The 26,424-nt window shown below is 44.4% G+C and overlaps 1 protein-coding gene across 2 annotated transcripts in view; it reads left to right on the forward strand.

Moving 5' to 3' along the window:
* Positions 1 to 26,424, forward strand: part of CERT1 (ceramide transporter 1) — a 911,140-nt gene that overhangs the window by 48,066 nt on the left and 836,650 nt on the right. For both annotated transcript variants that reach the window (XM_078675236.1, XM_078675235.1), the window contains exon 2: positions 4,128 to 4,262. In XM_078675236.1, the coding sequence (XP_078531362.1) occupies positions 4,128 to 4,262 (135 nt within the window). The remainder of the gene's footprint in view (positions 1 to 4,127; positions 4,263 to 26,424) is intronic.

Consider the following 26,424-nt stretch of genomic DNA (forward strand, 5'->3'; position numbering starts at 1 on the left):
TCCTTCTCTCTCCTTCTCTCTCCTTCTCTCTCCTTCTCTCTCCTTCTCTTTCTCTCTTTCTCCTTCTCTTTCTCTCTTTCTCCTTCTCTTTCTCTCTTTCTCCTTCTCTCTTTCTCCTTCTCTCTTTCTCCTTCTCTCTTTCTCCTTCTCTCTTTCTCCTTCTCTCTTTCTCCTTCTCTCTTTCTCCTTCTCTCTTTCTCCTTCTCTCTTTCTCCTTCTCTCTCTTTCCTTCTCTCTTTCTCCTTCTCTCTCTTTCCTTCTCTCTCTTTCCTTCTCCCTTCTCTCTCTTTCTTTCTCCCTTCTCTCTCTTTCTTTCTCCCTTCTCTCTCTTTCTTTCTCCCTTCTCTCTCTTTCTTTCTCCCTTCTCTCTCTTTCTTTCTCCCTTCTCTCTCTTTCTTTCTCCCTTCTCTCTCCCTTCATCCTCAATACGTTGTATATATTTATTTTGTTAACTCGGATTTCTAATGCTATGGTACTAATTTTGTATTGCTCTTCCGCATCCAATGGGCTTCTTGCGGGTAACGAGTTAGATGCATAATGGGCTGGGAGAAGGCATGGAGAGCGCCAAACATGTAGTAATATGTCAGCAGGATCAAGGATGTTTAGGACGTTTGAATATAACAATATACTACACTACACTTATAAATAAAATCGCATGTGGCACTTGGTTTGTTTTCAAATACATTTAACCTGATCTATAAACTAAACACATAAGTTAAAGGGAGTCTCCAGTGATAAAAGGCACATCATACAACGTGTGATTGGGACTGTCTTTCACTAGGTTGTTTGGCTGTCTCCATTTCCTTGTGAACTTCACTTTTTGCCATTGCCACCGTTCAGTCTGCTAGAAAAACAAACCGGGAGCGCACCATTTTCTGTTCTAATGGCAGGCCATTAAACATCTGTTTTGTTATGGGATCAGCAGCAGACAGGACACATTTTGTGCTCTGCGTTATGGTCAAACTGCAGATTGAATCACTGTCAGAAGAACTTTTACTACCAGTAAAATGTATTGTCCTCAATAGCAAGGGGAATATTTAATTTTAATGGAGTCCCTGCTGTTGCTGGAGGTTTTATTTGCAAGCAATTAGGGTATTTAGATTATGCACACAAAGTTAGCAAGCATTGGCATAGCCAATAGGTCTCGCCTTTGGGACCTTCTAAGTGTTTAGCCATGCAACAGTTGATGTTGTTGCACCAAGGATTTTGTGCTGCATAACTAAATACTTATAAGGTCCCAAAAGCGAGACCTATTGGCTATGCCAATGCTTGTTTATAGTCTGGCTCGACAGGGAAGCGGTTGACAGACAATTGTGAGAATAATGAGGGGAGGGGTTTTGTCCACATGTTAGCTAGGAGTACATTTTTTAAACATATTTTATGGTCAGATTGTACAAGAGTTGCAGGGCTCTGCAGTGTCAATGTATACATATACAAGGCAGCATCTGACTTTCTTTCCATCAAACAATGCAACCACAATAGATGGCTTGAAAGATCTGTAGGATGTAAATCCCCCCCCCCCCCCAACTAACCCTCCCCATTGGAGCCCATCAGATGGGTTTCTTGCAAGAAAAGGATGTCAGCTTTGGCCCTCTTTGCCTGACGCAGGACAGCCCCACGCTTAATTTTGTCCAGGACCCCGCGCACATTCCAGCTGGCCATGCGGAGGGCACCCGGGGACACCTGCCCAACTACAGCCGCACTAGTCACCGAGCAGCATATAGTGACATAACACGGAAAAAACGTGTGTGTGTGTTAGAGTACCCAGTGAGATGGCGCAACTCGTACCCCCCCATCAAAACCCTGCCCCAGAACAAGCCCCTCCCCATACCTCACAAACATTGAAGTATCTGTTGCGGCAGAACTAGTCCCCAGACACTAACGAGGACCGCCCTGGCCAATGGTTCCCCAACTCACAGCCCACGTCCTCTGGGCAAACCTCTAACAAGCACTAGCTGGACGGAGAGACCAGCCCCTTATGACTCCCCACAAGAAAGAAAATAATAGCACCGGAGCACCCTTAGAACTTCACTCATCAGGGTTCAAGAGTACGAGTCTCCGAGGTAGAGTTCCCCCTAAAGAAAACGCTGCAGGATTGGGATCGCCGCCGGGACCTGGATCATCTGTTGCTGACTCCGGGGGCCCCTCCTATTCCCTGCACTCGAAGAGGCATCTGAGTCCCTTTCAGGTGGCGTATGCGGCCACACCGTCTCGTCCGTCCACTTGAAGACCTCCTCAGGGGTGTTGAAGAAGTGAATGCGGGATTGAAGGACCACCCACAGGCTCCGCGGGAATAGTAAGGTATATGGAAGCTTAGGGTTGCGCAATCGGGCCTTCGCCGCCGCGAAGGACTGGCGCTGCTGCTGGACCAGCCTTGTGTAGTCCGGAAAGACAAGGATGCACGCGTTTTTATATTGCAAGGGTTCTTTGATCCTCGCGTCTTTCAGGATAGCATCCCGATCCAGGTAGTTCAACATCTTGGCAATAACTGGTCTGGGGAGAGCGCCCACCGGAGGCTTCTGCGTTAATACTCTGTGGGCCCTCTCCACTATGAAATATTAGGACATGGCCTCCGGGGGAAGCCAGCCCTCCAGCCAGCGCGTCAGAAATTGTTCTATATTGCCCTCCTTGCAACCTTCCGGGAACCCCACAAAACGGAGGTTGTTGCGGCGGGCCCTCCCCTCCGCCTCCTCCACTCGAAGCGCAAGGCCCTTCTGGACCGACTCCATCTTTGCAACTTTCTGCTTGAGGACCGTGACGACATCCTCAACCCCAGAAATCCGGGTCTCTTCCTCCGTGATACGGGCCACCACGTTGCGCAGGTCTTGCCGCAACAGCGTAACATCTGCGCCAACTGCCTCTATTTTTGCGTCCAACATGTCCCTGGACTGGATGATTGTAGCCATGATGGCTGCATTGTCCGGCACAGCACCCTGCCATGCCCCCCCTCTGCGGCTTGACCACGCAGCCGAACCTCCCTCACCACCTCCCACCGTGGGGAGGCCGCGACTAGCGCACCAAGGATCCCAATCCAGAAGTGGAGGGGAGGGGGGACTGCCCATCAGAAGTCAATCGCCAACTCCCAGTGTTCTGCCCCCTGCGGCCCGATCCCACCGCCGGTCCCCCTCTGAACCCCAGAGGAATGCTGGCTCCACTTGAGCAACCGGCAACAGTCACAGGCCTCAGGGGCGCCCAGAGCCAGCCACGGGCCTCCCAATGGCCCACCCCTCGCGGGCCGACTGCTCTGCCGAATCCCCTCAAAACGCCAAGCAGTTGGGGGGGGGGGGGGGAGAGGGGAGCACCGCAGCCCCCCGACACAGCGGCTCCCTGCAACTGCCAATTACACCACCAGCCTCACCTGAATGGCCCGATCCTGTTGCAGAGACGGTCTCCCAGCCACGTGCCAGGCTAAAGGACCGAGGGAGGCAGATATCCGCCCCCCTCCCTCCCCCCCCCCCCCCCCCCCCCCCCAGCCGTTTAGGACCTCTTCAATTGCCAGGGCCCACACCGGCCCGTCGCTTCCCCGGCCGGCAAGCCTGACACGCTGCGTGCCCTCAGCCTCCTGACGTTCCGTGCCGAGTCCTCGGCTCCGCCACGAGGCACAGGCCTCACCTTCGGCACCCAGAGCCAAACACGGGCCTTCCAATTGCACCACACACCCACCCCGAAGTTGTGTGCTTCCACATAAAGTGCTTTCCCTCCACACAGCTGTGATTATTATATTTATCCGACTGTCTGACCTTGAACTTTTAGGGGTGCACACGTACCATTGCAATGTTATTAACGTGTCTTAGATAACTAGATAAATGTTGTCATTTCTGTCTAGCAGAAGCAGTTCAGATGGGTGAAAGGCAGTAATTAACGTACATGATATTTTCGGTTTGCTTGCCTGTGCATTCTTAAGACTGACCTCTTGGCATTGCCAATGCTTGCTCATGCTAGGAGAGTGGTGAGAGAACCCATTATAAGTCTTAAAGACAAATATTCTATATATTTTGTGCATCTGAGCCGTTGGTGTTCTATTTAACATCAAAGTTAGGTGGTAAATGAAAACAAATGGTTTATACATTGAAGGCTACAGTAATCTTAGTTCATTCTGTAAATGCTTTTCTCTGTCTCTCTTGCAGTGGACCAACTACATTCACGGCTGGCAGGATCGATGGGTTGTATTAAAAAATAACACTTTGAGCTATTATAAATCTGAGGATGAGACAGAGTATGGCTGCCGTGGATCCATCTGCCTCAGCAAGGCCGTCATCACGGTAATATTTTAAACTCCTTGTTTGCATGAGTAAAAACGATAAATTTCATTTTGAGTCTATTTTTTGCTGCGTTAGGTCTAACTTTACTGGCTGTTGTAACCGTAGTTGTGTTGTAATAAATTAACGTTTTGAAACAGTTATTCGTCCTTTACTTATAACTGCTTGATAATTTTATATTTATTGTTGAACTGACACTTGTGAACATTTGCTACCTTTGTATTTTTTTCGAAACCAACTTTTATGGGGTTTTTTTGCCCCTTCTAAGCTTTCCATATGGTTTGGTAATGTGTCAATTGTCATTCACAGCTATAGCGCGCTTCGGTCGGTGTATAATTCCATGTGAAAAAACCCCAAGCATCGCTAGGAATTTAGACTGCAAACCTTGTCTAGAAGTCTGTGGTGGAACTATGCCATTTGTTAGTTCAGCATCAGAGCGGAAGGCTGAATTTTGACAGTTGCCTAGTAATGCACCCAAAAAATGAACTATACATGAAATGTATTGCTGTATAATGATTTAAATTTGTTTAAGCAATCTTGCATTTCGGTGTGTGGTAATAGTACTAGTATTTCGTTTACTTTTAAGACATATCAGGCCCAAAACTATAGTTATGGTTTTGAGCCATAAATTGATTGCAAAATAATTGCAGTTTTTTTCTAACAAGGCTCCAGATTGACCTTTCCGCACAGGGGTCCGTGGTGCCGTGGCCAAATATAGCCCACTGCTATTGCTTCTTTTTTTGAAGCCACCGTTTTCAGATCCCTGTGAATTAAAAAAAAAAAGGCATTCATAAAACAAGATCGTTTTATTTCTTACAAGAGTAGCCAGTTTCAGGAGTTCCTACATGCTTGTGTGTATATATATGTGTGTGTGTATGTATGTATGTGTATATGTGTGTGTGTGTGTGTGTATATGTATGTGTGTGTGTATATGTGTATATATGTGTGTATATATATATATATATATATATATATATATATTCACTGAAAAAAACTATAGGTTTCACACCAGTTATAGTTAGCTGAACATTTTACTCACACAAAACCATTGAAATTCCCACGTTATAGTTAGTTGGACTCACTATAACTCGCGCGCCCGCAATCCACTGCTGATGATGTCACATATTACATCATTCATGACCTGGTCAGTGACATCACTGATGACATCTCAAATGACATCACTGATGACATCACTGATGACATCATCCAGTGAATGTGTGTTTCTGAAAAGTAAAAATATGTTTTATATATTGAATGAGTGGATGTATGAGTGTCTGGATGAAGGATTTAGTAGGTGCGTGACTGACTGTATGAGTGAGTGATTAAATGTGTCTTACTGAATGCATTGGTTAGTGACTAAACTGTCTGAATGTGTGCATCAGTATGTCTGTTGTTGTGTAAGCTGCTGCATGTGTTGATCAGTAGCTATATGAGTGGCTATATGGGTTATTGATTGGTTGCCCAAGTATTTGTATGCAAGGGTGAGTGTGTGTGTGGTTGGCTGGGAGGTGAGTGACTCTGTGCATATATGTGTGAGCAGTTGATTCACTTGGTATATGGGTTCAAGAGTGCATGTGGAAAGAGCTGTATGGGTGGTTGACTGTGTGCATGGGTGTGCTGGTGAGTGAATTGCTATCTCAGCGCTCCATGTCCAAGTAAGTACATATGTAAAACACAGTGCATGTGAGAGTTGGCATATATAAATGACTATACATGAGAGCCTGTGATTGCGTAAGTGACTGTATGGATCATTGTGTACTTGTATCAGTGATTGTGAAAGAGAGTAAGTATGTGTTGGTATATGTTTGAATAAGTAAGGTTTAGTGTGTATAACTGTGTAGTTGAGGAAATGGGAGTGTGATTGATTCTTTGAATAACTACTAGGTGTGTGAGTAACTCTGTGGATGAGTCTCAGCGTGTGAGTGTCTCTATAGGTGTATCAGTGCATATGATAGTGTTCTATTGATGAGTGACTGTATGTATGAGTGATTGTATGGGTGAATGAGTGGATGTGTGTGTAGACCTAGAAATCAGTGAGCGCGTATGTAGTTACTGGTATTGGTGTGTCAATAATTTCAGGAATGGTAGTTTGTATTTAACACTGGGTGTATCAAAGGTTAGATTAGTGTGTGAGGAGGTGACATGGATGATGTCATCAGTGATGTAATTTGAGATGTCATCAGTGATGTCATTTGAGATGTCATCAGTGATGTCACTGACCATGTCATGAATGATGTAATATGTGACATCATCAGCAGTGGATTGCGGGCGCGCGAGTTATAGTGAGTCCAACTAACTATAACGTGGGAATTTCAATGGTTTTGTGTGAGTAAAATGTTCAGCTAACTATAACTGGTGTGAAACCTATAGTTTTTTCAGTGAATTTCAAAGGTTTTTTAAATGCTAATTCCTAACTATAACGTTTGTGAAACCTATGGTTTTTTCAGTGAATTTCATAGTTTTTTTAAAAGCTAATTCCTTTGTATATCGACTTTGTAACCTACGATTTTTTTTTTATTAGCTGTTTTTTACAACTATTAATTATATTTATTTGTTCAATGTATATATATTTTTATCATTTTTTCCTGGTGCGCTCAGGGTGCGCACACCGGTAAGCTTACCCGTATCATTTTGTGTTTGAGCGCTCAGGGTGCGCGCACCGGTAAGCTCTCCCGAGAGCGCAGCGAGAGCGCTAATTCTGCGTTCGTAAAAAAATATGTATGAAAACTAAATAATAATGCAAGACATTCAGTACCATACTTATAAAAGCAGTATTTTTGATTTTCCGAATGAAAAGGATTTTGCATTTCCGTAAAGCTACCAAAACGTCACTCAGGCGCGCCGCGTAAGCGCCCCCGGAAGTGCTCCGGTGCGCGCAGCGTAAGCGCGTCAAGTCATGTGACCTTAAAATAACAATTTTCATTGGTTGCTAACAGTTTTTTTTCACAAAGAATGAAAACCCCACCCTTTTCCTTCACTTCTTCTTTCACTTTGGTGAGAGCAAGAGCTCTTTTTTTTCTGTGCTAACAATTTGTGGATTGAATGGCTGCCAGAGCATCCAGCAGCAGTGAGGAGTCAGATGGTTTCATAGATGAAGAGCCTCCTCAGCCGAAGGTGAAAGAACATTTCATTTAGAATTTTTTTTCTGTACCTGAGTGACTTAAAAAAGTAAATGCTCCAAAGATGGAGTGTAAGATCTGCCATACTGTACTTTCCTGAGGAGACCCCAGAAGAAAGTACAGTTTTGGTAATTTAACTATGATTCAGCACGTCCAGAGGAGGCACCCCCAGAACTATGCCCGGGAGAGTGTCGGGGCTCTGGCACGAGAGGCTCCAAGGGATGGTGCCTCTACTTCAACTGGAGGAGCAACTGCATCGGTGAGGGGGCGACCAGAACAGCTGATCCCAAATATTCAGCCTGTTTTTAATGAGGCCTCAATCAAATGCAAACATTGTGATGCACTACTTTGTAACAACCTTAATTTACCAAATGTGGACATTGTGTGGATTGGATAGAGAGGATTGAGGAGTCACCAATTGATACCATTGGTAAAATCCTTTATGCATTTACCACACCCTGACCTTATAATTGTGCACTGTGGTGGAAATGACCTGGGCACTTTGACTGGAGTAGGTCTGGAAATGCTTTGGAAGTGTATATTGGTCCCAAGATGGCTGCAAACACTTCTTGGATGAAGAATTTGAATTTTGAAAACAATTTTTTTTTTGCCTTGGGGGTCCTTGTGGGACCCCCTGAGCAGGCCTAGGGGGTCAGGTTGCTTCTACCCTGCCCCCTTTTTGAGTTCTACATGTTTGTTTTTCTGCTTTCCTGTGCCTCAGTCTACTGAGGCACAAGATGGCTGCCAACACTTTCTGGTTTGGAGTGTTGACCGACATTGGCAGTCAATCAGAATGCAGCTCATGCTCGGAAAGATAAGCTTACAGTAAGCTTACACGTAAGCTTCTATAGATATATATATTTTTTCTCTTTTGATTTTCTCAGGAACTACTGGAGAGATTTTCACCAAATATAGCAAAGGCACATCTGCGTACCAGTCCCTACAATTTTGCAAAGTTTGGCGTAATTCTGTTCAGCGGTTTGGGCTGTAGCCGTGTCAGAACGTCCTATGGAAATTAACATGGGGAAAACACGTTTTGGGACCCCCTTTTTTCTCGGCCCCCGCTTGACGAATCCCCCCAAAACTTTCAGGGAAGGAGCAGAACTGAGCTGGCCAAAATTCTGGAAAATTGCACGCAATTTCCTCAATCGACGCCAAAGTTATTCCCAATAGAGTGTTGCGGATTTCCTATGGTAACTAGGTCCTAATACTCAGTTAACTAATCAATAACTAATATAGACTTTCACATAGCTAGTAACCAACTGTAGAATCAGTTTACACAACAACTGAAAAAGTGATACAGATATTCACACAGTTTAGTCACTATCCACTATATTTAGTGAGACATTATTATAAATTGGTCAAGTAAACAGTCAATTACACTGCTACTAAATCCTCCATCCAAATATTTATTTATATATATCCACTCATTCTTCAATGCAAATTGCTATATATATATATATATATATATATATATATATATATATATAATGCATATTTAAATAACGAAGCAAACCACATTCACTGGATGATGTCATCAGTGATGTCATTTGAGATGTGCTCAGTGATGTCATCAGTGATGTCACTGACCATGTCATGAATGATCTAATATGTGACATCCTCAGCAGTGGATTGCGGGTGCGCGAAATATAGTTAGTACAACTAACCATATAGGAGCAATTTCAATGGTTTTGTATGAGTGAAATGTCCAGCTAACTATAACACCCCTAAAACGTATAGTTTTTTTGAGTGAATTTCAAAGGTTTTTTAAATGCTAATTCCTAACTATATAAGGCCTGAAACCTATGTTTTTTTTCATTGAATTTCGAGGGTTTTTTAAATGACAATTTTTAAATGTATTAATTGCTGTTTTTTTATACTGATTTACTACATTTTTGCAGGCAGGTGTTCAGAGGGCACGCCCACTTTTTACAACGTTCTGCAGCGCAACCCCTGGCACGTTTGCAGAGGAGGAACTAATTCCCCTTGCACACTGGGGGTCCCTGGGGGGGGCAACTAGCCCACCAGGAGCCTCCAGTATAAGCCAGGGAGCTGCATTACAGAGAGGTGTAATGAGGCCACACCCTTTTTATACCTCTCTGCAACGCAGCCCCCGGGCGTGTTTGCAGAGGTGGAACTAATTCCCCTTGCATACTGCGGGTCCCTGGGGGCCAACTAGCCCACCTGGAAGCTGCAGTATGCGCCAGGGGACTGCATTGCAGAGAGGCGTAATGAGGCCACACCCTTTTTACACCTCTCTGCAGCGCAACCCCTGGCGTGTTTGCAGAATAGGAACTAATTCCCCTTGCATACTGGGGGTCCCTGGGGGCCAAGTAGCCCACCAGGAGCCTCCAGTGTGCGCCAAGGGGCTGCGTTGCTTTGCCCCGGGGGCGGCGGTCCCCGGGGCAGTGTTGGGGGGGGGATTGTGGACCCCCCACACTTCTTTATCACTATGCCGCCGCGATTTGGTCCCCCCGGGGGGTAAGTTTTAAAAAAACAGTCCAGGTTTAAAAAAATAAAAAAATGTGGGCCTTTTTTGTCCATGTGGGACCACCTGGGCAGGCCTAGGGGTTTAGGGTGTATCTACCCTGCCCCCTTTTTGTGTTCTTCACGTTTGTTTTTCTGCTTTCTTTTGCCTCGATCTATCTACACGCACACATATACACATTACCTACTGGCGATAGCCAGTAGGTATATATAGTTAGGATTGTTTTCCATAGGGAAATCGCAAAATTCTATTGGGAATAACTTTGGCGCCGGTTGAGGAATCTTCCTGAATTTTTCCTTAACTTCGCCTCGCGGTGCTCCGGTCCTTCCCTGAAAGTTTGGGGGGGATTCGTCAAGCGGGGGCCGAGATAAAAGGGGGGGTCCCAAAACGTGTTTTCCCCATGTTAATTTTCATAGGGCGGTCGAACTCACTTTTAGCTCGAACGGCTGAATTGATTTTCACCAAACTTGGCAAAATTGTAGGGACTGGTAGCCCGATGTGCCTTTGCTATGTCTCAAGATATGTGCTCCAGAGGATTTTGAGTAATTTGGGTTCAAAAAAAGATATATATCTATAGCAGCTTACCCGTGCGCTTACGGTACGCTTACGGTACGCTTACGTACGCGTACCGTACACGTACCTCTAGTGCGCGAGCTGCATTCTGATTGGCTGCCAATGTCTGTCAACACTCCAAAACAGAAACTGTTGGCAGCCATCTTGTGCCTCGGTAGACTGAGGCACAGGAAAGCAGAAAAACAAACGTGTAGAACTCAAAAAGGGGCAGGGTAGAAGCACCCTGACCCCCTAGGCCTGCTCAGGGGGTCCCACAAGGACCCCCAAGGCAAAACATTTTTTTTTTTTTAATTCAAATTCTTCATCCAAGAAGTGTTGGCAGCCATCTTGGGACCAATATACATGATAGCACCTCATTAAAAAAAAGTCGCGGGGTACCGGTGCGCGTACCGGTACGCGTACCCTGCGACTTTAAAAAAAAATAAAAAATGTTTTGCCTTGGGGGTCCTTGTGGGACCCCCTGAGCAGGCCTAGGGGGTCAGGGTGCTTCTACTCTGGCCCCTTTGCGAGTTTCACACCTTTGTTTCACTCCTTTCTTGTGCCTTGGTTCTAACAATGTTGTTTTCTAACGCGGCAGTTGCGCTAACGGAACGTTTACCGGTTCGCAGACCGGGTCGCGGCATCAAATTGAGCTAACGGAAAGCTTCCCGGTTCGCGAACCGGGAGCGAAACAAAAAAAATATTTAAAAAAAAATTATTAATAAACATATAAAATATATTTTTGGATTTAAAGAAGAATACATTTTACAGCTATAGATATTAGCTTTTAAAAAACCAATGAAATTCACTGAAAAAACCATAGGTTATAGACCATATATAGTTAGGAATTAGCATTTACAAAACCTTGAAAATTCACTGAAAAAACCATAGGTTATAGACCATATATAGTTAGGAATTAGCATTTAAAAAACCTTATTTTACTCACACAAAACCATTGAAATTCCATATATAGTTAGTTGTACTAACTATATATCGCGCACCCGCAATCCACTGCTGTTCATGTCACATATTACATCATTCATGACATGGTCAGTGACATCACTGATGACATCACTGATGACATCTCAAATGACATCACTGATGACATCTCAAATGACATCACTGATGACATTACTGATGACATCACTGATGACATCTCAAATGACATCACTGATGACATCACTGATGACATCTCATTTGACATTACTGATCACATCACTGATGACATCATTCATGTGATAATACAATGCACCTCTTCAGACTCTAATATAACCTTAGATACACTCAGTGTAAACATACACTCACAGACTGTCACTCATCCATGGAGTTACTCAGACACCTAGTCAGTCATGCAAAGAATCAATCACACCTCCATTTTCTCAACTATACAGTTATACACACCTTACTTATTCAAACATATACTAAAACATATTTACTCTCTTATACAATCCTGGATACAAGTTCACAATGATGCATACAGCCACTCACACATTCACTGGCTCCTATGCACAGTTATTTATATATGTCAACTCTCACATGTACTGTATTTTACATATGTACTTACTTTGACATGTAGCACTGAGATATCCATTCACTCACCAATACACTCATGCACACAGTCAACCGCCCATACAGCTGTTTCCACATGCACTTTTGAACCCATACATCTAGTGAATCAACTGCTCACACATCTATGCACAGTCATACACCTCCCAGCCACCAACACACACACTCAGTCTCCCATACAAATGCTTGGGCAACCAATCAATAACCCATATAGTTACTCATTTAGCTACTGATCAACACATGCATCAGATTACAGAACAACAGACACAATAATGCACAATTTAAAACAGTTTAGTCACTAACCCATGCACTCAGTGAGACACATTTAATCACTCACTTATACAGTCAGTCATGCACCTACTAAATCCTTCATCCAGACACTTATACATCCACTCATTCTTCAATATGTAAGACATATTTTAACTTTACAGAAACATACAGTCACTGGATGTTGTCATCAGTGATGTCATCAGTGATGTCACTGACCATGTCATGAATGATGTAATATGTGACATGATCAGCAGTGGATTGCGGGTGCGCGATATATAGTTAGTACAACTAACTATATATGGAATTTCAATGGTTTTGTGTGAGTAAAATAAGGTTTTTTAAATGCTAATTCCTAACTATATATGGTCTATAACCTATGGTTTTTTCAGTGAATATATATATATATGTATATACTGATGGTCTTGCAGCTGTGGAACATTACCTATCAAGAAGAGGCCTTGAATTTGAAGAACATAATAGAATGTTGTTGAGTATGCTCCGATTTTGCCTTGCAAACAATCTGTTCCTGTTCAATCACCAATTATATCGCCAACTTCAGGGGGTAGCTATGGGGGCCAGCTTCTCCCCGAGCTTTGCGTGCCTACACATGGGGGCTTGGGAGGAGTTGGTCCTCAGGCAAAACTACCAAAGTATCATTAGCAACAATCTGATTGCATGGTACCGGTACATTGATGATTTGATGATAATTTGGAGGGTTGACAAGGAGGAGGCTTTAAGCTTTATTGAGAGTATAAATAACAACAATCTCAACCTCAATTTTACAGCAACCCTTAGCCAGGAATCCATCACTTTCCTTGACACTGAAGTGTATATTCACAATGGTAACCTTGAAAGTAGAATTCATCGTAAATTGACTGCAGGAAACCGTATTCTTCATGCTGCCAGTGCACACCCGGCACATTTAATATCAAGCATCCCCTATGGGGAGATGCTTCGTTTACGCCGAGTATGCAGTAACCCCTTAGATCTCAAACTGGCTCAAAAGGAGAGCATGATGCGTTTCTTGGAAAGAGGTTACTCTGAACTGACGGGTCGTAAAGCCATAGAAAAATCTATGATACGAACTAGGGAGGACCTCCTGGTTAAAACTTTGGATCAAACATTAGTTGGAACTGTGGAGACTAAGAGTAGGAGAGATGCGGAAAAGAACAATTTCCGCATTATAACGGGTTTCAACAGGCAACACAATGACATATACAAAATTATGAATCGACACTCGCCTCTAGTGACCCGGGACTCTATAATTGGTTCTTCCCTAGCTAAGAAAGTTTCCCTCACTTTCAGTAAGGCTCCTTCACTACGTGACAGAATAGTTGATACCAGTCCAGAACCCTTCAACAAAACGTCTTGGTGGCAACAAAACAAAGGATTTTATCGCTGTAAGACCTGTAAGGCATGCTTCCATGGGGAAAATACAAAAACCTTCATGGACGGTTTCACTGACCATCCTCATACCATCACACAGGTTTTGACCTGCAAGACCGAGTTTGCGTCTATGTTCTACAATGCCCCTGTCTACTGAGGTATGTAGGCAGCACGAAACATGCTTTACATAAGCGCATTTTACAGCACTTACGTGCGATCACCAATGGTGATAACACATACCCAGTGGCTCGACATTTCAGGGAGGCCCACCAGAGTAACAACACCTTACTGAAATACTGGGTAATTGATTCAGTACTAGCCAGTAGGAGGGGTGGAGACAGAGAGAACAAGTTAAGGAGGTTTGAGACTAAATATATCCTTTTGCTTAACACCAAGAGTCCTGGGGGACTAAATGTGACAGAAGACCTCTATACATGCTTACCCTAATGACTAATACATTAATACACTATTGATGTGTCAGTGATGACAACCTTGTATTTTTACAGAATCTCCCCGGCTGGGTGAAGTAAATATGGAATCTGTAATGTTTTGACTTTGGATCTAACCTGAATCTGTTTCTGCTGCTAATTTGATTATGAAAGATTTTAACATTACATGGGTAAGACTGGATTTAAGAGGACTTGACGGGTCCTTATTCCCTGACAGTCTTATAAATCCAGCCTACTATGCATTTTAATCACGGTGATTATTGAATTTTAACATAGTGACACTAGAAAGTAAGGACTTGTGGAAGGATAATTTTTCATCAATTTATCTGCTATCTTTATCATCAATTGTGTTGTATAGGACCAGTTATTTGATACGACAATTGCTTTTACCATATTTTATAGTATAGGTAGTTGTCTAGTTGATTGTGATATTTATTGTACATTGTATATACAGTATTACAGCCGGAGTGATTTTTAGAGTATATTGTCACCCTTCTGTTGACAGCAGCAATTTTTGCACTAAATTTGCGGTATTTTGCACATTTAGTATACCTTGCCATTTTTGCACCATTGCGATTTGTTGCACATCAAGTTTTGCACTAATCTAGTTATTGCACTTTGAGAAATAACATGCATTTGCACTTTACTGAACAACAGCGGGCTGTAAATATTGTAATATAGTTTTGGTATTTCACTGAGATTAGACAACATTGGTCCTATTATATACATTAAGTTTGATGATTTGTTATATGTTTCTAGATGGTATCTGTTCCATGTATAAACTTGGTTTTGATTTGGGCAATGTTTTGGTATTTTACCGAGATTTCAAAAAAACATGTCTGCATCTGACCTAGTATGACCTGCAAGTATGTCTTCTATGTCTACTGTGTCTTAACACTACCCTCTCATGTGACGATTATCATCCAATCACTGGCAATATAAAAAGGTGTATCTCTCATTACAACATTGTCATGTGAACAAGGCTCTTGCGAGCCGAAACGTCATGAGACTGAACCTGCACCTGAATTAAAAACTTTGAGCACTTTACTTGGTCCGTGCCCGTTGATTTCCTTCCTGACTGGAGCAGATCCAGAGCGTGAGAGGAGTGACGGTGTGTTCGATATATATATATATATATATATATATATATATATATATATATATATATATATATACAGTGCCTAATTTGCAAAATTTGAAGTCCAGGTGCTCAAATGTTTTTCGCTGGCCACACCCATTTTTCTCTGGCTCCACCCACTTCCTCCACTGGGTCCACACACAATTAATCCTATGTATGTAAATCACCATACATGAAATCTTACATAAGCCAGGTCCAGAGGACTACAAGTTGTTGGAGTGACATGTCCATATGGGTAGGCAGTACAGCTTAAGACTGCTTGATCTGGAGAAGCACAACCTCTGAATTGAAAATGGAACACCATACTGGAGGGTTCTCTTTAATATTAAGAATTGATTTCTACCCAAATTAACACTTTTTGCAACATTAATCTATGCCCTAACCTACATTTTGAACTGTGCATGCAGTTCTTTGACGCCAGTTAATAATTTACTGTTCTATGTTAGCCATTGTTACTGTTTATAAATTAAAAATACTGTCTCTTAGAAAAGCAGTAACCCACTGACCTATTTACATTATGTGCACTTTTCATCTGCATGGTACGAATTCTTTACAGCAGGCACATTAACCCTCACCTAATGATGAGTCAAAAAACCTCTATTAGACACAATTCCCATCGCTCTCCATGAAGGACATTAATGACTGAGTTATCTTGGCATCTTTATTGTTGCCCCGGAAAATTGCTGAAGACAAGGAACCGGGCAGCAGATGCTTTTCAGTGTGAGACGATCCACTGGGGCCCTGCCCTTGAAGTAGCACAGAAAAGCCAGAGCTACACGTGGCTCAGACACGTTGTGGTGAGGAACATTCACAAACCAGTAAGGGAGGAAAAGGCACCGTGTGGCCTCGACAAGCCAAGCAGGAAGCTGCCCCTAGGGTGGCTGAGCACCCGCTATCTAGAATCACTCTTCCTCAGAGAAAACTGTAGAAGCGAATCTGGTGCAGTCCAGCTTTTAGCCCGCGGGTGCCGCTATGAAGCACCAGTTCCTGCCACGGGTTTAAGTCTCCGACCCCAGATGAAACAGTGGCAAATGAAGCCTGGAGCCCCGAGAAAGGTTCTATTTAGTCGCTAGAGCAGGAAGAGCAGCATGTTACTGAATCTACAGCCAGTGCTGCGTGAGAGTCGTGAATTGCCGCTGGTGGGCTCAGGGACTCATTTTAGAATAATGGAGCTCACTGTTAGCAGCCTGGCTGGCCACTGAGGTGAAAAGACCGGACGGCGTCGTTATAGCATCAAGCGCATTTCCTCTAAATTAGCAAAAAAAATGGAATTGTTGATCTGACTGGCTTCATGCATATTTGTTTTACAGGAAAAAAAATACAACTATTTCACCAATGAAGTTCCCCACAAAACGCAAGGGTGCCCTACCTTATATGTAATGTGCCGCCATGAGGAAGGCTACGGAGCCGGACAGCGCCGAGTTTGGTTGTTTATGAGAACCGAGCTGTCCAAAGGATTATGCAACTGCTCTTCTGCAGTCCTGCCCCGCATCGCACCCCCAGAGCAGGGCACAGGGCCTCTCTACATACATACATGGCATAGTGCGTACTGCTTTGATTGTCAAGGCCACCGAGCGCAGTAGCCCGGTCCGGGGGCGGCCTGTGTGTGCGTCGCGCATCCAGACTAGTCCCTCCTGGCACGTACTCCTGCCTGCCGTGGTACCTCAGGTGCCTTTCCACGTGGACTCTGCAGATGCCGCACGACAGCTGCCCCTACACAGCACGCGGCGGCACCGGGAGGACGGGAGGCAAACCAGAGACAGGACAGGGCCCACCTCCCCAGGCACTGCGCCGGCCGCCTACACCCTTCCCGCACAGCAGCAGCTCGAGCCTGGGGACCTGCCCTCTAGTCTTTTGCCCTGTTGTAAATGTCCTGCACTGGGCGCAAACTGCCACTTCCTGAAAGTGGGGAGCGCCAAACTAATCAGAGATTCTTTCCTTCAGGTCCCCTCAAGGCATCCATGGAACTCTATCAGGAGCTCTCCGGAGGAACTAAGTGCTGTGCTGAGGGGGCCCCCTGGAGCTTGAGGGCCCCCCGCACTGCGGGGGCCTGTGTTACGCCCCTGACCCACCAACACCACATCTGCCAAAATTTGCCTCGTGGTAATTCTACTCAAAGTAAAGTTAAACAGAATATATATATATATATATATATATATATATATTGTTTTGAGAGGGATTCTCTCAAAAAGTTGGCATATACTACGCACAGATCCAGTGATTGGATGTGATGTTCCTGAGAGACCACTCATCACATTCCGCAAATCTCGATCTATAAAGGACATGGTAGTCCATAGTCACTTAGCACCTGTAAAAACAACTGGACAAGGCACCCTGAAAGAAATGGCGGGGTTTTTCCCTTGTGGGAAATGCCGCGCATGTGAACATAGCAGAAGAGTACTCTCCTATTCCATTCCTGGTGTAGCCCTACCGAAAAAGATCAAACATTTTATTACATGTACTACACCATATGTGGTATATTGTTTGATCTGTCCCTGTGGTCATAAATACATAGGGAGCACGATCAATGGGGTAAAAAGGCGAGTTTTAGAACACCAACGGGCCATAATGAATAAGGATGTATCATACCCGGTGGCCAGACATTTTTCCCAAGTCCATCAGAGTAATCGGGAGTTGCTCCAATTCTTTGGTCTGGACCACGTACCGGCTAACCCTAGAGGAGGGGATAGGTTGACACGCTTACGCAGACTAGAGTCACGACATATCATAGACATGCAGACAAAACAGCCGGGTGGGCTTAACATCGGAGAGGAACTAGGTGTACACCTAGGAAAATGAATATCCAACTTGCAGTGGGCGGGCTGTATGTGTATATATATGTGTGTATATATATGGGTGTACATGGAACGCTACAAGCAGATTTGATGAATTAAGAACTATATTGCCTGTAGACGTTCTGTCCTGATCTCTGTTGTAACAGAAACAGCCTCATTGGTGCAGTATGAACTGATTCCCTTTCATTCATTTGCACCATTTGTCTCTCAGCTGTTTTCAACCTTCTTTAGCTTTTTAGGTCTCGCCTGTCGATGCGCATGCGCATCGAGCAAGCGAGACTATAGGGGCTCATCCAGACTTTATCTAACTTGCAAGGAATCGTGGCGATTCCTTGCAGTGCCCGTGACTTTTAAGCTCAATGCGCATGTGCATTGAGCTTAAAAGCGCGTGCACAGCCGCCCGCATTCCTCCGACACCTTTGAAGTGAAGCTTAGCTTCACTTCAAAGGCCCGGTTCTTCACACCCACATGCCGCTCTGCCCTGCTCCGCCCCCTCCCCTGAGTCATCCTGCCTGCCCAGACTTCTCCTCCCCCTCGCTCCTTCACCCCACTCTCTTTGCTGTCCCTCCCCCCTCCGTTCCAAACATTCCGGAGACTCCCAAAGCTTCTGATCTCTGCACCTATTTGCTCTAATCACGCTAGAGCTTTTGTTCTGACAAACGTCTTTAATACTTTTGTTTTTTTTACTAAACATAACCACGTGGCAACGTTTGTGTCGTGATGAGTTGTTAGCTATGCATTTTCGTGTCACATGCAATTTAAGTTGTCAAGGAAAATCGTATGGCGAGTGTTACAGGTAGACAAACATTTATACCCCCTCCACCATTCCCAGTGAAATCGGGGATGGTGTAATATCACAGTGCCTCGTATTTATCATGCTGTGTGCAAGTGTTCCATGTCGAAGGTATGTGTGCGGCAGTTCTGGCTGTCCATTCTGCACCCTCATGGGTTGGATGAGTGAGGTCAAATTCCTCTAAAAAATGCAGGCTTTCGCTTCATAGCTGCTCATGTTATATGCCCTCCAACAGTGCACGGGCTAGAACATGCGCAGCAGCGCTGCTTACTGCCTGCTAACTTGTAAAGCATAAACGTACCTATTTCTTGCAGCAGCCAGAGTATATCGTTGATCTTCGCTATATTGTGCAAGGGGAGGGGCACGGGAGACTGCAGATGGTTTAATACTTCTCCCCTGACTAGGACTAGAAAGATTGTGGAAATGGTTGACTCCAAGTCTTCGACTGTATGTGCTGTGTAAGCTCCTACAGCGTCGTTCATTGTTTCACGTAGCGCTATCACATCACGTCAGAGCGCTAAATTAAAGGCTTTAGAAGGCCGACTCGCAAGCATCCGCTGCTAATATTATTGCTATTACCGATGATGCACGCGTACAGGCCACAAAATTTACTTTCTCACATAGGTGACCCCGCTCCATCATCGAGGCATGCTTCATAAGAAGTATGCCTAATAATGTTTGCATTTTTTTTAATACAGTGCTGCTAGGCCATTGATGCCAGATTATATTTCTATTTGTGTGTGGGGGAACTGAGCAGTAAATGTGGTAACACATTAAATCGTGTCATAGTTTGTATGTGGTCAAGAGCTGAATTAGCTTTTGTTTTTCATAGTCGCGCAGTAGTTTTTTGCTTGTTTTTTTGTTTTGTTGTTTTCTTTTCTTTCCTCTCCAGACATCCGCTGCCTGCTCCTGCTGTTTTCCTGCTACCCCCTCCTCACTCATCCCTCGCACCCCCTCCTCGCTCATCAGGTCTGCAAAGCTACACAGTGTGTTATTCATGTAGCAGTACCCTATGGGGAGTATACCAACGTCCATTTGACCAGCTGCTGAGCTGTAAAGTATCCTGAGCGCCGCATTGAAGACGACGCTCGCGGCCGACCGAGTGTATTTATTTATTTATTTATTTATCTTTGGCTTCTTTTCTTTCCTCCCCAGACTTCCGCTGCCTGCCTCAGTTTCCCTCCCAGCCCCTCCTCGCTCACCCCTCGCACACCCTCCCTGCTCATCAGGTCTGCAAAGCTACGGCCAGCTGCTGGGCAGTAAGGTTTCCTCCCCCCCCCAACCATGGGAAGTCCCTCCAGTGAAAGCGCCAAGGCATATAGGGGGTCAGCCCCTGATTTTCAACACTGTTCTCTATCAAAACGCCAATACTTATTGTGGGTTTTATTAACCTGCCAGCAAAATATTTGTTTTGGTAAAAGTTTCCATAACAATTATGCTGAGATTTAGTTTGTTATGCAAACGCCAGATATGAATTTCTGCCCTGTTTTCTGTGCCACAGTTTTTCTATTTTGCCACAATTTTATCTACTTCGGGCCACTGTTGTCGTGTTTCTCTTTTACCTCTTTGTCCTTGTTCACTTTGCCCATATTTCTTTATCTGGCTTGTTTTTAATGTGTTTTACCGACTTGAGCCAGCTGAGCTGGCGAACAGGTTTATTTGTAAATCCTTTGAAGTGGATTTCGTATATTCTGTGAAGTTGTGATATTCTCTAAAAGCAAGCAGTTTGTTATGCAGAGCGATTTTTTACTTGTGTGCTTTTGGTATCCATTTTCACGTAGCTGTCAGGGCAACCGATGTGTTGGGTGTGGAGGATCCTGTGACTTCATGTCAGTGGCTACTTTTGTTTTCTGTGTGTCGGACAGACTTCAAAGAAAAAAGTTTTAGTTCCTGGATGAACACTTACCCCTAGAGATTGCAGGTTGCGAATGTTCTATAAGTCCGTTGATATCAATGATACCCTGTCTATTCCCTAACCCATATAATTTATGTAAATTCTATAATGTTCATGGAGACATGGATATTCGTGATTATTGGGTGTACCCCACTGAATTTAACTGCATTGCGATCTGCTTGATAATCACAATAGGAACAGTCACAGATATTTCTGATGTGAAGGAAGGATGTGAAGGTAACACTCAGCACCACCACAGCATCACTCAGCACCACCTCAGCACCACCACAGCACCACTCAGCGCAACCCCAGCATCACTCAGCACCACCACAGCAGCCTCACTCACCCTCACCCACCCTCACCCTCACTCACCCTCACCCACCCTCACCCTCACTCACCCTCAACCCCTCACCCTCACTCACCCTCAACCCCTCACCCTCACTCACCCTCAACCCCTCACCCTCACTCACCCTCAACCCCTCACCCTCACTCACCCTCACCCTCACTCACCCTCACCCTCACTCACCCTCACCCTCACTCACCCTCACCCTCACTCACCCTCAACCCCTCACCCACCCTCATTCACCCTCAACCCCTCACCCTCACTCACCCTCACTCACCCTCAACGCCTCACCCTCACTCACCCTCAACCCCTCACCCTCACTCACCCTCACTCACCCTCAACCCCTCACCCTCACTCACCCTCACCCACCCTCAACCCCTCACCCTCACTCACCCTCAACCCCTCACCCTCACTCACCCTCACTCACCCTCACCCTCACTCACCCTCAACCCCTCACCCTCACTAACACTGAAACCCTCAATCACCCTCACTCTTACTCTCACTCACACTCTACACCTCAGCCTCACCCTCACTCACTCACCCTCAACACCTCACCCTCACCCCCTCACCCCCTCACCCTCACTCGCCCTCACCCTCAACCCCTCACCCTCAACCCCTCACCCCCTCACCCTCAACTCCTCACCCTCAACACCTCACCCTCACTCACTCTCAACCCCTCAACCTCACTCACTCACCCTCAACACCTCACCCTCACTCACTCACACTCACTCACCCTCAACCCCTCACCCTCAACCCCTCACCCTCAACACCTCACCCTCAACACCTCACCCTCAACACCTCACCCTCAACACCTCACCCTCAACACCTCACCCTCAACACCTCACCCTCAACACCTCACGCTCAACACCTCACGCTCAACCCCTCACCCTCAACCCCTCACCCTCAACCCCTCACCCTCAACCCCTCACCCTCAACCCCTCACCCTCAACCCCTCACCCTCACTCACTCTCACTCACTCTCACTCACCCTCACTCACCCTCACTCACCCTCACTCACCCTCACTCACCCTCACTCACCCTCACTCACCCTCACTCACCCTCACTCACCCTCACTCACCCTCACTCACCCTCACTCACCCTCACTCACCCTCACTCACCCTCACTCACCCTCACTCACCCTCACTCACCCTCACTCACCCTCACTCACCCTCACTCACCCTCACTCACCCTCACTCACCCTCACTCACCCTCACTCACCCTCACTCACCCTCACTCACCCTCACTCACCCTCACTCACCCTCACTCACCCTCACTCACCCTCACTCACCCTCACTCACCCTCACTCACCCTCACTCACCCTCACTCACCCTCACTCACCCTCACTCACCCTCACTCACCCTCACTCACCCTCACTCACCCTCACTCACCCTCACTCACCCTCAACCCCTCACCCTCACCCTCACCCACCCTCAACACCTCACCCTAACTCACAATCACCCTCACTCACCCTCACCCTCTCACTCACCCTCAACCCCTCACTCACCCTCAACCCCTCACTCACCCTCACCCTCACTCACCCTCAACACCTCACCCTCACACAGTGCAATAGGTCTCAGAGGATTTTTAGTTAAAGCTTTTACAATTGTTTATGGCTTTTTTGATTTGTAATTCTTTAGCATTGGCTACAAGAAATAAAAATGCTAAAGATTTACAACAAAAAACCCATAAACAATTCTAAAAGCACTAACTCTAATGCTGCGAGACCTATTGCATTTCCAATGCTTGTTCTAACTTTATTTTGGAGACCCTTCTTCTAGAATCTTTTGGTAGAGAAGTTGGTTTTCTTCCTCTTCTTTTCTTTTCTTTTCTTTGCTCTTCACCTTCACATTAGCTCTATTTTCCTTTTTGTTTCCCTATCACTTATGAATACAAATCAATGTACTGTTTATTTTGGTTTGTGGCACATGGACCTATATGTATTGAAACTGCAAAATTGGTTTGTGTGTATTTATAATCTTGAAGTTAAGCCGATGCATGGCTCAATTGTTGAGTATATGGTATATACTATTTGGAGAGGATATTTTTCGTAATGTGTCACATTTGGGATGTACATCATTGTTATTCCCTATTGGAATAATTATTAAGTTGATTAGGGAAATTACCGAGTATGTTAATTTGTAATCTGTGAGATTATGTTGCATTTGATTTGGCCGCTTTAGTCAATGTCGGTGACACGCCGATACACGGCGAGATTTGATTAATTTTCACCGACTTGGGTTACTATTAATTGTTTATATAACATATAGATAACATCCAAACCCACAATGCAACTGTACAATGATCACGCCGTACAGAATGGTGTTCGTAATGTATATAGTGTAAATATTCGTTAATAGGGCGTTAGAAATGCCATGACATGCTGATACACAGCTAGATTGTTTTCATTTTCATTTAGTATCATGAAAAGGGCATTAGTATATCATAGGGTTATAACACATTGTAAATATGCCACTGTGTTAAGCATTTGAACCCACTTAATAATGGCCGCCCTGTTGTAAATATTTGCACTATGTGTCCGTTTTTCCTTTCCTTCTCACCTGACAGGAAGTGAAGTGTATATATTGTGCCGGGTAACATGGCACACACTAACACTGACGAAGGATTAGAGGTCTGAAACGCGTCTGTTTTGGTCAGAAAGCCGTAATAAAATTCTTTGCAATATACCCCCGCGAGTGCGTTTCGTCTCTGAAGCAAGGGTCGAATGGAGCTAATATATATATATATATCGTGAGGTCGCCTGGTTGGCGAGGGGAGACCACTCGTCCGCCTTGATCCACACATGGGGCGCCAAGACTAAACAGGACTACCAGTCCCATCAGGCACTGGGACATTTGGACAGCCCATCAGGGGCGTGCCATGATCTTTATCAGGGCTGGTACCTGCATTCCCATCATCAGTTCGCCAAATCCTCTGAAGAGAAGGCGGGAGCCTTCGAAACGCGTCAGGAATTCCACGGCGAAATGGGATTGAATCACTTTCTCTTGAGCTCCTCAGCTATTCAAGCACGCTGTGGCAAGAAAGGCGAGTTCAAGTTTCTCCCCGCGAGTGTGGCCGTGTCTTTACACGCGAGCGCACATATATATATATATATATATATATATATATATATATATATATATATATATATATATATATATATTTACCCAACACACTGTATATAAATTTGTTCGCAATTGCCATGATTAATTTATAACTTGAAAACCTAATATAAGGTGCTTGTTCTGCATATGTGAAAAAACAATCTTATATTTGTTTGCACTGTTTCTTTATTTTTCTTCTTTTGGGCGTGTTCCCCCCAATCAAGCCCCTCCCAGTGTTATGTATATATACTCTCACTTTTTTGTTGAGTGCTTATATGTGAACAAGCTCCCCAGTGGAGCGAAACGCGTCATCTTTCTAATAAACGTTTATTCCTGCTACTCACTCGAGTTGGATCCTTTGTGAGCTTTGCTTTGACTGTTTGCTGAGGCGTAATGAGGTCTGCACCCTGATGTTGCCTGTCATCCACTGACGGGTTGGGATTGCTTTTTTATATATATATATATATATATATATGTGTGTTCCTCCTCAGCTTGCTCTGCGCTCGCAGACGCCGCCTCCACGCCAGCAAAGAATAAGGACCGGACCAGCAGAGTCAGCAAGATGGTATTTATTTTAAAAACAGAACCAGCGACGCGTTTCGGGCCAGAAGCCCTTGGTCACGCTGCCATATATATATATATTCCACAAGAGTTACCCCAACAGAAGAGCCCACAATCAGGTTTCTTGTTGCTTGCTCGAGTCAAGCAACAAGTGCAACAGTCAAGGTAAACACGGACAAGCAACCCACTGTGGATTAATATTTTGAACAATCACAGGACTGTGTGCCAGCTCACTGGAGCGTAATTTTTTGGTGACTACAGATTCCAGCAGGCCATGCGAGTGGCCACGCCCACTGGGGGCTGGATATCGAGTTAAAATGTAGAAGCACCCAAGGCTCGCAAATCCTGTTCTCATGCCTCTGAAGAAGTGAAAGGTCACGAAATGCATCAGGCAGTTACAAGCATGCTGTTGAGTGTTTTTAACCTTCATTGATGCAGCCTTCATTAAAAATCGAGCAAGCAACAAGAAACCTGATTGTGGGCTCTTCTGTTGGGGTAATTCTTGTGGATTTTATATATATATATATATATATATATATATATATATATATATATATATATATATATATATATATATATATACATATGCAAGTTATTTACATGAAAGTTTGAAAAACACTATTAAAAGCAAAGCTAAAAAGCCACCTCATTACAAACAGAATGGCTTTAACTTAAACGAGGGCGAGATCTATTGCATTTTCAATGCTTGTTTACTTTGGTTCCATCAAGAAGGCATTCAGATGTGTCACACATTTGCCATAAATTCTGAATGTTAGCACTCTAGTTGCTCATTACATCACTGTAGTAAAGCTACTGCTCACCAGGGAAGTCTGTTGCTGGTATTCAAAGTGCATGTTTCAGTCTGCATGTCAGAATTTTTTTAATGAAATAGAAGAGGATTTGAGAAGTCGCTCAAAATGTGCCCTCATTTTTCTTTCTGAAGCACTAATCATAGTTTCTATGGCAAAATGAACCCCCTCATTTTGTTCCTTTTTAAATTAAATGTTTTAAGAGTTACCACTTCATTCCAATCAAGATGGCTTCTGTTGTGCCATACTTTTGTCATAAGTAAGACTGTTAGCGCTCTAGTTGTTCTTTAGAACACTCTAAGACATTCTGTCATTGGGCTATACTTGGGCTACATCTGGGTGCTATTTGGGCTACATTTGGGCTCTTTTGTCTCTGGTGGCCATCTTGGGAGACTGCATGTCAGAATTTTTTTATGAAATAGAATAGGATTTGAGAAATCACTCAAAATGTGCCCTAATTTTTCTTTCTGCAGCACTAATCATACTTTCTATGGCAAAATGAACCCCCTTATTTTGTTCCTTTTTAAATTAAATGTTTTCAGACTTACCACTTCATTCCAATCAAGATGGCTTCTGGTGTGCCATACTTTTGTCATAAGTAAGACTGTTGGCGCTCTAGTTGTTCTTTAGAACACTCTAGGGAAGCTGCAGTAGAACATAAAGGAATCAACTGACAGTCTCTGTCCTTGTTGGATGTACATGTTTTACTGAGAATGTCAGACTTCATTCTCACATGACTGAGAAAGATAATGTGAATTTACAGAAAATATGCTTTCAGTTTAGCTTATAGATCCCCTTCCAAACCACTGTGGGAAAAGCATGAGATAATAGTTTTCTTTCAAACATGATTCATGATATCCCAGCAGAAGGCTTTTTCACATGGTAAAATCACCTTAGAACAC

Source organism: Lissotriton helveticus, chromosome 2_1 (assembly GCF_964261635.1).
Source record: "Lissotriton helveticus chromosome 2_1, aLisHel1.1, whole genome shotgun sequence".
Lineage (NCBI taxonomy): Eukaryota > Metazoa > Chordata > Amphibia > Caudata > Salamandridae > Lissotriton > Lissotriton helveticus.